Source organism: Gymnoscopelus braueri (genome assembly GCF_963280865.1).
Source record: "Gymnoscopelus braueri genome assembly, chromosome: 17".
Taxonomy (NCBI): domain Eukaryota; kingdom Metazoa; phylum Chordata; class Actinopteri; order Myctophiformes; family Myctophidae; genus Gymnoscopelus; species Gymnoscopelus braueri.
The window spans coordinates 47,318,569-47,331,904 of record NC_137617.1 but is presented as its reverse complement, the minus strand read 5'-3'; the positions used below and the strand labels follow the sequence as shown (position 1 = coordinate 47,331,904).

At 45.6% G+C, this 13,336-nt stretch overlaps 1 protein-coding gene across 1 annotated transcript; it reads left to right on the top strand.

The window, feature by feature from the left end:
• Nucleotides 1–4,850: 4,850 nt before the first annotated feature.
• syt15 (synaptotagmin XV) lies at nucleotides 4,851–11,839 on the top strand (the record flags this gene model as incomplete). Its single annotated transcript, XM_080455829.1, has 9 exons — nucleotides 4,851–4,857; nucleotides 5,280–5,392; nucleotides 5,887–5,969; nucleotides 7,239–7,393; nucleotides 8,332–8,624; nucleotides 8,973–9,140; nucleotides 9,630–9,738; nucleotides 10,041–10,223; nucleotides 11,700–11,839. The coding sequence occupies 9 exons, from the start codon at nucleotides 4,851–4,853 to the stop codon at nucleotides 11,837–11,839; spliced, it is 1,251 nt and encodes a 416-aa protein (XP_080311955.1).
• Nucleotides 11,840–13,336: the final 1,497 nt, after the last annotated feature.

The window sequence follows — 13,336 nt, the reverse complement described above, 5'->3', positions numbered from 1 at the left end:
CTCCCCCTGCACCTTCAGGCAGGACCTCCTCCTGTCCATCGCTGATTCTGGAGAGCTGGCCTCCCACACCGGCTCGCTGGCGTCCTCGTCGTCGTAGTCGTAGTCCTCGTAGTCCACCAGGTTGGAGGTGGAGCCCAGCAAGGAGCACAGGTTGAGCCTGGACCCGGGCGGCGAGCCCAGGAAGGAATGGTCCGTGTAGGAGCGAGGCATCCACCAGGAGTCCTCGGGAGAGTCCGTCTGCACTTCTGCGTCCGCCAGCTCCGGCTGTGATGTCATTGTCCCTCCCTCCGATGTCCCGCCCCCCTCGAGTCTCGGCGCCAACTTCCCCTGAGGTCCGGGCGACGCCCTCGGGCTCCTAACCCCCGTCCCCGATTGGCTGGCGTTTCCCCGGCAGTAGCCGTCCAACCGCGAGTCGCTCAGGAACGTGACCATGGGCGACCTGTGAGGCCGGTAAGGGGAGATTGAGGCTCCTTTCTCTGTCGAGGGGTCAGGTGAGATGTTCAACCTCTGAACGTCTGCAGGGTTTTCACCCTCGCTGCTCGCGGCCAGCGTGCTTTCAGGGCTTCCAGGCCGGCCCTGCAGCCCTTCTACAGACCCATGAGCAAGGCATCCAGACTCTGGTGAAACCTTCTCCAATCCACCTCCCTCCTCCAGCGTAACGCAGGGAGAGATGGGGGTGGTAACAGAGGGAGAGGTGGGGCTGGCGGGGCTCACGGAAGGCAGGGGAGAGCAAAGGATGTGTGTTAGGAAACACTCGCTTTCTGGACTCGGGAGCTGTGGAAATCCAGGGGAGTTTGGGGCCGAGGATGGTGGCAGCAGCAGCATCAGGGGTGAAGCTGGCTGACTCTGGCTGGGTGACAGTGGGGTGGGAGGGGGTGGCAGGGGTGAGGTCGTGTCACCCTCCTTTAGAGGCGGGGGTGTGCACGGGGGCTCACGTGCCTCCTCCTGATCACGGGTGTACGTCGGTGACGCGAGGGGTGAGGCTAAGTACGGTGGGGGAGACCTGAAAAAAAAATCTGAAAGTCTGGTTGTGGGGGACCTCAGTGCGTTTGTGGTGGACCTCAGCGGGGTTGTGGGGGACCTCAGTGGAGTTGTGGGGGACCTCAGTGGGTTTTTGCAGGGGGATCTCAGTGGGAAAGTGGGGGACCACAGTGGGGTTGTGGGGGACCTGGGTGGGGTCTGCAGGGGTGATATGAAGGGAGATGGCGTGCTGGGCGCTTTGGACACGGGGGAGTCTGGAGCAGAAGAGCCAGGGGTTTCCTGAATCAAACTACGGGGGCGCATGTTCCCTCCCGTCCACAGGGCAGTGTCTGGAGCGGTGCTATCGCTGCCTGCACTCCAGTGTGGCCTGTTTGGTATCCAGCGCTCACCGGGCGGCGGCGGAGAGCCTCGTGTCGGCAGCTTGCGCGACCCCCGCTGGAAGCTGTGTTGCGGTACGCAGGCGGGTGGTGGCTGCCAGAGCGTGGGCGACGGCGGGAGTTTCGTGCTGCTGGCGCTGCAGCTCCGCCTCAAGTCCAGCTTCGTCCACGCCGGGTCGCGCTTCATGTGCGGAGGCTGCGTGGCCGCGAGCTCCACGTCCATGGAGCTCTTGGAGAGGGAGAAGATGGGCGACCGATCGCCGTCGTCATCCGCCGCCTCCTCCTCCTCGCGCTCCGTCCCGCCTTCCCGGGAGGTTGTGGTGATGGAGCTGTGGCTTCCGGTCCGGCTGTGCCCGGGGGCGGGGCGCCAGGGCCTCGCCATGGTAGAAACACCTGACCGGCAAAGGAACGTTTTCAATCAGTAACTCAGAAGAACCGGAACTGAATTTTCTTTACGTCTATTTTCTAACTCCTGTCAGCCTACACACATCTACAGGTATGCAGGCACACACACCCAGATTAGCTATAGTCAGATACACAATCCAGATTATTAGATTATTCAGACAAAAAGTTTAATTTTAGTGAATTTGGAAAGGTCGCGATATTCTATGCTCTGTTGATGAATTGAATACGTAGGACCACAATGGAAACAACTTTTTTTGTGTTATCCTTTTAGCCTAAATGTCTTACTGTACCTCCTTGCTGTTTATAGTAATTCAATCGATCGATCAATCAATCAAAAGCCAAAAAAACACTTTAAAGTAGTAGTTCATCCCAAAGATTACTTATTTTCTATCAATTACACACACTCCATGAAGCTTTGAATTCATGGAGATTTATTTGTTTCTCCTAATGAGTCTCCTATTGACCGATGACCCGGTCATCAAATTATGCGACAAAACATTTACATGCATGCTGTCTAATTATACTGAGGGTACATTGTTCACACTCATTCTCTGAGTTACTCCAAGTCACACAATGTATCGCCATCGTTAGCTTAAAACTCCGCCATGTCCTTTTCTTTACCTCTGCCCCAAACTGACCTGGGATTAGACCCCCGTGTGTCATCATGTCTGTATACCCAGGCTAGACAGTGTTCAGGTCTTTACAGGAACAATCAACACACATGTGCTGAACACACAGATACATAAACTCTCTGTAATGTCTTACCTCTGTGCTTTACTCCTTGCTTTGTGGTGAATCCTGATTCATGTTCGAGACCATGTTGGAACGAAATGGCGTCTCTCTCTCTCTCTCTCGTCCCTCTCCAATCCCTCACGTCTTAAGAAGATCAGCTTGTTTCCGCTCTGCTCTCGGACGTTGAGTATACGATCACCTCATCTTTGACGTGGCCCCATGCAGTGACTGTGTGTGTGGTGGAAGAAGTACTCAGATTCTTTACTTAAGTAGCACAGTAGCGATGCTAACATTATAAAAGAATACTCTGTTACGAGTAAAATGCCTGTATTCACAATTTAACTTAATTGAGTAAAAGTACAAAAGTATTGGCTATTTCCGAGTGTAAAATAGGGCGTACATGTTTAATGTATGTTTTGTAACAATAATAATCTAAATATGCAAAGTAACTAGCAACTAAAAGCTGTCAAATATTGGAGTGCAGTAAAAAGTACAACATTTGCCTTAACTGTAGTGGAGTACAAGTTCCTTTACTTTACCTTTAGCTTCAAGGATTAGTGATCATCTCATTAGCTGTTATCCACTCTCTGAACAAAGTCTGAATGTGTGTGTGCGTGTTGCGTGTGACAATGTGTATATGTGTGTGTGTGTGTGTGTGTGTGTGGGGGGGGGGGGGGTGGGGGATTAGCAGCTATAATGAATGCCACATGCACTTTGACCCTGCATTGAGTTCAGGTCATTGATTCTGGGTATTGTAATAGATCCAGATCAGCTTATATGATACAGCCCTCGTATGTCTTCAGCTTACGGCTGACCAGAGGTCAGGCTTTGGCCAACTGGCCGGGCTTGTCCCAGTTTCAAGTAGTGTACAGTAAATGTTCGTCCACTCCCCTTTTTCACTGACGAAAACCAAATAAAAACCAAATATAATCAAGGCTATGATGACAAAAACTATGACAAATATGTATGAATATACTGACTATTTTGTCAACAAATAAAAACTAGACTAAAATGTTATGGAGGAACTAGTGGAGGAGAGATCCTGTAGAACTAAAAGACAAGTCATTTTATGATTGGCTGTGCGTGGGCGTCTCGCTCCAAAAATAGCCGATCATCTACAAGCGCACAGTGCATGTGTGAGGCGTTGTGAGCTTGTAGATCGGCTGTTTTTAAATCAGGCATTACGACGGCATCAAGGCCTGCCAAAGTACATTTTAGTCGACTAAATCAACTGTAGATTTAGTTGACTAAAATCTTACATTCAGTCTACTGCAACTAGACTAAAAGTAAAACGTTTCAGACGACTGTCTAAAAAATGTCTAAAACTAAATTCAATTATATTCAAAATATTATGAATAAAAAAAAGAAATATTAGCAGTCAAAATTAACACTTTTTTTCAAGTTGAGTGTCCCGAGTCCCGATACATAACTCTAAAACACTCAAATGTCCTGGTCAACATTCAATACAATACACACGTTTAGATTTATTCTGTTCTGTTGAAAGGTGCAGTCACTACAGGTGTGCTAAGTGTTAATATAATTGTCTCCCATCCTGATTTCCATGAAACAGCAGGTGAAAAAACAATTGTAATAAAAAACTATGTCATAGAAGTTAGTTCTATTAGATCTACAAGCTCACAGCGCATTGCATCGCAATATCCTCACAGCCCACCAGTGGGCCCGGCCCCCGGCCCCCGGCCCCCGGCCCCCGGCCCCCGGCCCCCAACCGAGCCTAACCAAACATAAAATGACTTGTCTTTTAGTTCTACTGGATCTCTTCTCCTCTAGACCCTAACTAACATTTTAGTCTAGTTTTTATATTTGACGAAATTGTCAGTATATTTAGTCTTAGTTTTAGTCATCGTAGCTTAGTTTTTATTCAGTTTTTATTTAGTTTTCGTCAGTGAAAAAAGGTAGACGTCATAGTTTTAGTCGACGAAATGAATACTGGTCAGAAGAACAGGGTTGTGTGAAGCATCAGCCATCAAAACAGCCCTGATATCAGTGTGTGAAGTGGTGAGAACGGTGCAGCTGTGTGACCTGCCGTACCCATGCAGCTCTACTGTAGCTCAGTGGGGTCCCAGGGACAAGGACAACGTTGGCAGAACATCAGAGAACAGCAGTTATACTGCTTTTTGTCACCGAAAACCAGAGTACAGGGTTATACTGCTGCGTGTACAACTTGGTCACAAAACAGCTCCTGCTGAGACCACCAACTCTGCACCGATGCTGAGAGGAAAAAAATAGAGTTGTTAATAGAGGCTGTTAACTGGTTCGTTAGTTAGTTGTGTGTTCTGTCACCTGGTTTCTTCTAACCTGCTGTGGACCTGCAGGTGAAGAATAAAAGACGTCTCCATGGCAGGTAGGCAGAAAAACTGACTCTTTCATCCATATTCCACACTGCTTTACCATTTTGTCTGTCTCTTTTACACTTTTTGTCTTTAATCTTTTATGTAGACCAGATGTTTCTGCTGCATTATAGGCCACGGAACCCTGTGTTAATGTAACTCTGAGTGTACAAATGTACAAAAATGTGCACACTCTCAGGGGTTACAGACTTGTAAGGGTCCATTTGGATGGCTATGACGGCTATGAAATGGAGGATTTCAGTCAAATTCAACTATCAAGATATATTTGTTTCTCCCTCCCCTTCTACCCCCCCTCTCTCTCTCTCTTTCTCCCTCCCCCTCTCTACCTCTCTCCCCCTCTCTCTCTCTCTCTCTCTCACCCCCTATCTCTCCATCTCTCACAATCTCTCTCTCTCTCCCTCACCTTCTCCCTTAGACCAGATGTTGCTGCTGGCCGTGGGCGTGTCCGTGGGTCTCATCTTGCTGCTGTTCTTGGGGATTCTGTCCTACTATCTGTGTGTGTTAAGGAGGAGCCGCTCACACTACCAGGTACCTGGTGTCCTTGTCCAGTAGTGTTTCTCAAATGGGGGTACGTGTAGCCCTAGGGGTACGCAGAGGTACTACAGGTGGTACATGAGAGATAGCGGAAAAGGGAAGCATGTATTTATTTACTCTAGTTAATGATAAAACATTAACAAACTTTGTGTGAACCTGCTGATTCGTATTCAAAAACCTGACTAGCACAACTGTTGCTGAATTGAAGGCTCTTATGCTGTTTTAAAAAAAATATATATTCACATCAAAACTGGACTTTTGATGTCAATATGTTCTATTGTAGTTAATTGGGTAAAGGGGGTTCTTGGATGCAGAAGTCAGGGACATTGGGTACTTAATTAAGTCATACACGTTTGAGAACCACTGTCCTAGTCTGTTCGAGGCCTGGCCCATACAGTTCTATGTGCACTCTATGTATGTGATTATTTACCTGTTTATTGACTAGAGATCAATAGTCTGCTAAATGCCTAAATTGTAAATTGTACCAGGAACTGACCTCTACCTACACAGTGGCCCCATTCCCAGAATGCACTGCTCCGGTGCTCCTGGTTTCTCCAGTCCCCTGCAACAGGTGAGCAGCATCCATCCGTACAGCGTTCATCCCATCACTGGTTCTCAAAGTATGGTCCGGGGGCCACCAGGGGTCCAAATGGACCCTTTCGGGTCTGTAACTTTAGATTGTATAAGTTCCATTTGTACATGTTCAGAGTTACATTACATTACATTGGTCTGTGGCCTTGAAATGACAAAGATTGACATCTATCATTCAACTGGGCTTCACAGCTGGAAACTGTTTTATCCATGTGCACATTATGGGGCAATATGTCATTTTATCCACTAGAATCTAGCACCATCTAGTGACTAGATGGTGCTTCTTCACTTGTTAAACTGAAACAACACATATTTATACTGTGCTTCTACAGAACCATAAACCATGCTAAAAAGATCTGCAGGAAATGTAGATAATGAACATCATTTGGCATTCTCATAAGCAATAAGTCATCCAGTGTCATCCAGTAAATAAGGTTTTGTGATGTGAGGATTGGAAGAAGTGCATCCTGGGTTAGAATAAACAACAAGGCCTCCAGAGCATAGCAAGTATAGCTGGTTTTGAACGCAATACATTTACAATGTAAGTAAATTGTGCCAATATTTTACCAAACGCACAGTCAATACAGTATGTACAGCTATACTTGTGATATCATGATACCCGGACAACTGCTTTTCCAGCAGTTATGGAGAACCTTTCTCTTTTTAAGACATTTAAAGTCCTTTCTATAAAATGTCTAAAAAGCATGGTTGTCTGGATATGGACTAGTGTATTAATTATTTGAAGTTGTGACTTATCTTTAAAGGTGCATCCAAGGGTTTACTCTTGTGTTTTCACATCATTGCATTTTCTTTGCAGATTATTTTCCTTTTAAATGGTGCATTTATATTGCGCCTTTATCCAAGGCGCTTTACATAGATTGTGTATTATTATTACATTCACCCATTCACACACACATTCACACACACATTCATACACCGATGGCGGATGAAACCATGCAAGGCACCAACCTGCTCATCGGGAGCAATTAGGGGTTCAGCGTCTTGCTCAAGGACACTTCGACACTAATTCTGGGGCCTGGGGAGCCCGGGATCGAACTGGGAACCTTGCAGAGCAACAACTCCAATACATACCTAATACAGAATGATACACATCCACCAGTCCTGGTATCGGTTACTCAAATCAGTTTGAGGATGTCATTTGTCTGTATAATTTATCTGTAATCATTTTGACATGCAGTTTATTGGAATGGGACTTATACTGTTTGTTTGTGTCTGTCCCTAATGAAAGGCCAACTGAGGTCCCGTTCACACTGCCTCCAAGCTTTAAGCCACGTCACCATGGCAGCCCAAAGGATGGTCAGAAGGAGGAGGAGGACGAGGGGGGGACGGAGGATGAAGGCTACAGAGACATCCTGGCCAAACGAGGCTCACTGTCTGTGAGGAGTGAGTGGAATAAACCACAGTTAAACCAGCCATTCTCACCTTTTACATTTGTATTTCAAGGACCACCAGTTTGATATGCATTATATAGGCCACAGAACCCTGTGTTAATGTGTGTCTCTCTCTCTCTCTCTCTCTCTCTCTCTCTCTCTCTCTCTCTCTCTCTCTCTCTCTCTCTCTCTCTCTCTCTCTCTCTCTCTCTCAGGTTGGTATCCAGTAGGCACAGTGTTAAGGTCTCTCTCTCTCTCTCTCTCTCAGGTTGGTATCCAGTAGGCACAGTGTTAAGGTCTCTCTCTCTCTCTCTCTCTCTCTCTCTCTCAGGTTGGTATCCAGTAGGCACAGTGTTAAGGTCTCTCTCTCTCTCTCTCTCTCTCTCTCTCTCTCTCAGGTTGGTATCCAGTAGGCACAGTGTTAATGTCTCTCTCTCTCTCTCTCTCTCAGGTTGGTATCCAGTAGCACAGTGTTAAGGTCTCTCTCTCTCTCTCTCTCAGGTTGGTATCCAGTAGCACAGTGTTAAGGTCTCTCTCTCTCTCTCTCTCAGGTTGGTATCCAGTAGCACAGTGTTAAGGTCTCTCTCTCTCTCTCTCTCAGGTTGGTATCCAGTAGCACAGTGTTAAGGTCTCTCTCTCTCTCTCTCTCAGGTTGGTATCCAGTAGCACAGTGTTAAGGTCTCTCTCTCTCTCTCTCTCAGGTTGGTATCCAGTAGCACAGTGTTAAGGTCTCTCTCTCTCTCTCTCTCAGGTTGGTATCCAGTAGCACAGTGTTAAGGTCTCTCTCTCTCTCTCTCTCAGGTTGGTATCCAGTAGCACAGTGTTAAGGTCTCTCTCTCTCTCTCTCTCAGGTTGGTATCCAGTAGGTACAGTGTTAAGGTCTCTCTCTCTCTCTCTCAGGTTGGTATCCAGTAGGCACAGTGTTAAGGTCTCTCTCTCTCTCTCTCTCAGGTTGGTATCCAGTAGGCACAGTGTTGTCAGGTCTGTACTGTGTTTCTACAGTGAGTGAGGTGGTAGCCCCGCCCCCGGGCATGGCCACGCGGCTCTGCTTCTCCGTAGAGTACCGCCACGGCGCCCAGCAGCTCCTGGTCTCCCTGCTCCGCCTCGCCAACCTCCCGCCCCGTTTCCACGGCAACGGCACGCTGGTGGAGCTGCGGCTCCTCCCCGACGACCGGCGCCCCCGGCAGGTCAAAGCCAGGGGCACGGGGCCCGACCCCGAGTTCAACGACTGCTGCCTCTTCCAGGTGAGGATGCTGGACAGCGTTGCCAGATTTAGCGAGAGAAATAAGCAACCAGGTCAAACAAACCCAAAAGAAGCGACACAGACCACATGAGCACTTTAATTATTAGATCAGTAGATCTGCTTTTTTCAAACATTTTAACTACACAAATCTTGTATGGGTGTACCCAATCTGGGGTTGCCATCTGCAGGGGGTCCTTGACCCCCTCCACATTTTGCTGGGGACCCCCTGGAACCCCCTCAAGGACCCCTAGGGGTCCCTGGACCCCACTTTAAGAACCACTGGTCTACATGATTAGTTTTGTGATTTTTATCCATATCCATAATGTGACTGTATACTCCTGTCCACCAGGTGTCAGGTGTGTCGGTGTGTCACAGCACACTGAGTGTGTGTGTGCTGAGCGTGGAGCGGGGGGGCCAGCGCCATGCGGTGGGCAGGGTGCTGTTCCCCATGGAGGGAGAGCTCTGCCCCGCCGGACGGGTGCTCTGGAGAGACCTGGAGACTGAGCTACACACACAGGTACACACACACACACACACACACACACACACACACACACACACACACACACACACACACACACACACACACACACACACAATATTACACATAGACACAATATTACACATAGACAACACATGTACACTTTATATTATTATACATTTAATGACAGGACACACACATAATAACACACATTTTCCACCACAGTCTGAAAACTCACGTCCTTGGACATTTAAAAAAAGTCTGTCTTGAGAGATTACTTGAACACAAATGCTATTAGATATATGTTAGGTTTGATCATGTTTACCTGGTGTTACTTTGTAGCACTAAATTGTTTTCTTTACTCCGCCGGCTCTTATGTGGCCATTTATCCTGCTGTTTATTGACTAGGCCCTAGGGTTCATGTTGTTTGTTTACTCTGATCTTACATGTCTCCCTTTTTGTCTGCTAACTATCTAAATTGTAAAGTGTACAGTTTTATTGTTATAATCCTTCTGTCTCTCCCAGTGCTCTGAGCTGGGTGACGTGCAGATATCTCTGAACTACAGTCCAGCTCTGCAGCGCCTCACTGTGGTGATACTGAGGGCCCGCGGGCTGCAGCTGCTCACAGAGGCAGGTGAGGGACCATGCTCGGTGCATCACATGTAAACATAACTGTATTGTAACGGCCGAGAAGTGCAACGCCCCGAGCCGGAGTCGAATCTTCGCCCCACGGCTCACTAGTCCAGCCAACAACCCCCCCCCCCCCCGCGCCAAAGAAGCTAGCTCCCTCAGTGGAGGAAGTTGTGGCGGGATATCGGGACGCTACAGTATACAGAAGGAGAGACATAACTATTATTCAGAAGGAGCAACATTGTGTGTGTGTCTGTGTGTCTGTGTGTGTGTGTGTGTGTGCGTGTGCGTGCACGTTGCTTCCAGGTGTGTGTGTGCGGGTGTGCCTGCAGATACACACACAGGTGGTGAAGAGCAAGCAGAGCTCCGTGGTGAGGGGCGGGGCTGACCCCTCCCTCGACCACAAGATGACCTTTAAACTACGACCCCAGCAGCTGGACGAGGCCTGTCTGAGGGTGGAGCTGCTGCAGCCTGACGCCATTCATACAGGTTATTCATACAGGTTATTCATACAGGTTATTCATACAGGTCATACAGGTTATTCATACAGGTTATTCATACAGGTCATACAGGTTATTCATACAGGTTATTCATACAGGTCATACAGGTTATTCATACAGGTTATTCATACAGGTCATACAGGTTATTCATACAGGTCATACAGGTTATTCATACAGTTTATTCATACAGGTCATACAGGTTATTCATACAGGTCATACAGGTTATTCATACAGGTCATACAGGTTATTCATACAGGTCATACAGGTTATTCATACAGTTTATTCATACAGGTCATACAGGTTATTCATACAGGTCATACAGGTTATTCATACAGTTTATTCATACAGGTCATACAGGTTATTCATACAGGTTATTCATACAGGTTATTCATACAGGTCATACAGTTTATTCATACAGGTCATACAGGTTATTCATACAGGTCATACAGGTTATTCATACAGGTTATTCATACAGGTCATACAGGTTATTCATACAGGTTATTCATACAGGTTATTCATACAGGTCATACAGTTTATTCATACAGGTCATACAGGTTATTCATACAGGTCATACAGGTTATTCATACAGGTTATTCATACAGGTCATACAGGTTATTCATACAGGTCATACAGGTTATTCATACAGTTTATTCATACAGGTCATACAGGTTATTCATACAGGTCATACAGGTTATTCATACAGTTTATTCATACAGGTCATACAGGTTATTCATACAGGTCATACAGGTTATTCATACAGTTTATTCATACAGGTCATACAGGTTATTCATACAGGTCATACAGGTTATTCATACAGGTCATACAGGTTATTCATACAGGTCATACAGGTTATTCATACAGTTTATTCATACAGGTCATACAGGTTATTCATACAGTTTATTCATACAGGTCATACAGGTTATTCATACAGGTCATACAGGTCATACTGACTCATACAGGTCAACTGTGTTGTAGCCTCCTTCCCTGGTCACGACCCAATGCAGAGAGTGTCTAATAGGGCAGGACTTAAGTCGTATGTATATCCCCCAGCCGGTATCTTTTTCGACCAATCACAACACTCGTTTCATGCACGAGAGATGGGGAGTGACATGCAGCAAAGGGATCGGGCCTAGGTCACAGTTTCTTGTGAAAGTATCACCCCCCACCTGAAGGCCTGAGACAGAGGTTAAAGGTTATAGGTGTTAGTTATTCATAGCAGCTGTGTCAGGTCACACTAGTTTAGTAGAGTATCCTCAGCCTGAAGCCACAACAAGCCTCGGATGTTATGTTGGTGCTGTGACCCGGAGCAGGTTTTCCATTGGGGGGGGATTCAGGTATACAGAGTAGGCCTCTCTGCAGTTAAAAGCCTGATGGAGATTCCCTCTTTTTATTTTAATTTGTTTGAGTCTCAGTTTCATTCGTACAATATAGGAGGTTAAAAATGATTAAATTATTGCTCTTCCAGAGCCTCCAGGCATGCTGGGAGTTGTAGTCCTGGGTCCCTTCATGTACTCCAGAGGTCAGCAGCTGCAGCACTGGATGGACACCATGAACACACCTCAGCAGCTGCACACACACTGGCATGGACTGACCCGGAGCACCTAACACACATACAAACACACGCACGCACGCACACAAAAAAAAAAAGGGAAAGACAGCGCCCTCTGCTGTTCGGGCAGTTCGGAATCTGTTCTCGAGAAATTACATTAATTTTGTATAAACATTTTTGAGGTGAGGACCAGGAAAATGTCCTTTTCTCAAATTCTGGTATACTTTTGGTGTCATTTATCCCTCACAAGAAGGCTATAGTAACAGACATGCAAGCAAATGCACAAACACACACAGATGCTTACATTGCTTACACACTTACAATGTGTAAGTAGCAATGAAATAATTATGGCAAGAAAAACTATTTCCAAGTATGTTTGTTATTTGTTATAACAGTGTGTGTGTAGGGGGGGGGGGGGGCTCTAAACCATGAAAAGATAAATCACAAAAAGGAAGCTATATGTAGAAAAATGTTTGATAGTGTTCAAAATCATTATTTGTACAGTGAAATAAATATTGCAAATATAATTGACTGACTGTGTACATAATGTTCTAGTCCAATATAATGGCTTTAATACAGTATATCATAAACATAAATAAAGACCTTTGAATCAGTGCATTGTGAGGCCCTTTATTCATCCGACTATCGTTCATCATAATAAAATCATTTCCATATACCATATATGGTGGAAAAAAAGTACTTGCATGTTAAAAGTATCAATACTGCAATGCAAAAATACTCTGTTACAAGCAAAAGTTCTGAATAAAAAAAATTCTTGAGTTAAAGTACAAAAGTATTGGTATAAAAATGTACTTAAAGAACCAAAAGTAGAAAGTACTCATTATGCAGAATGTATAAAATGTATAAAAATCTTTTGAAAATAGTAGATCTATAAGCTCACAATGCGACGCATTGTAGATCATGTAGATCGTCTATTTTCAAAAAGCCAAAGTTTAAATAGTGCTGAAGTGGGTAATGTGTATGTTTTGTAATACCAATTGAAATCTACAAAGTAACTAGTATTACTAGTTAATCTAAAGTTTTCAAATAATTGTAGTGGCGTAAAAGTACAATATTTACCTCTGAGGTAATGGAGTAGAAGTAAAAGTATTGAAAATACTTTTGAAAATGGCCCCTGTCAAAGTCAAAACCTACCCCCCCTCCCCGAAATGTTCTTCTCTTACAGTAACCTGTAAGCTGATTGTATGACGTACTGTATAGTAGTGTGTATATCTGTCTGTCTCTTATATGTCATCATGATTTGTGTGCATGGGGTTCTCATCTTAAACAAGCTCAGTGCTTAATGAGTCTCCCAGTTTAGTAGACCTTGTATTGTGAATTTGTACTTCCATGTACTGTTGTTCTCATGTCTTACTAAATAAAGTACATCAATCAATCAATCAATTGAAAAGTGGAAACACTCCAGTAGAGCAAAAGTACCTGAAAATGTAACTTAAGTAAAGTATGTACTTAGTCGCTTTACACCACTGCATGCATAGTACAGTACATTTCCTTTCCGCTCCCGGCCAGTAGGTGGCGACGTCCCCCCGCGG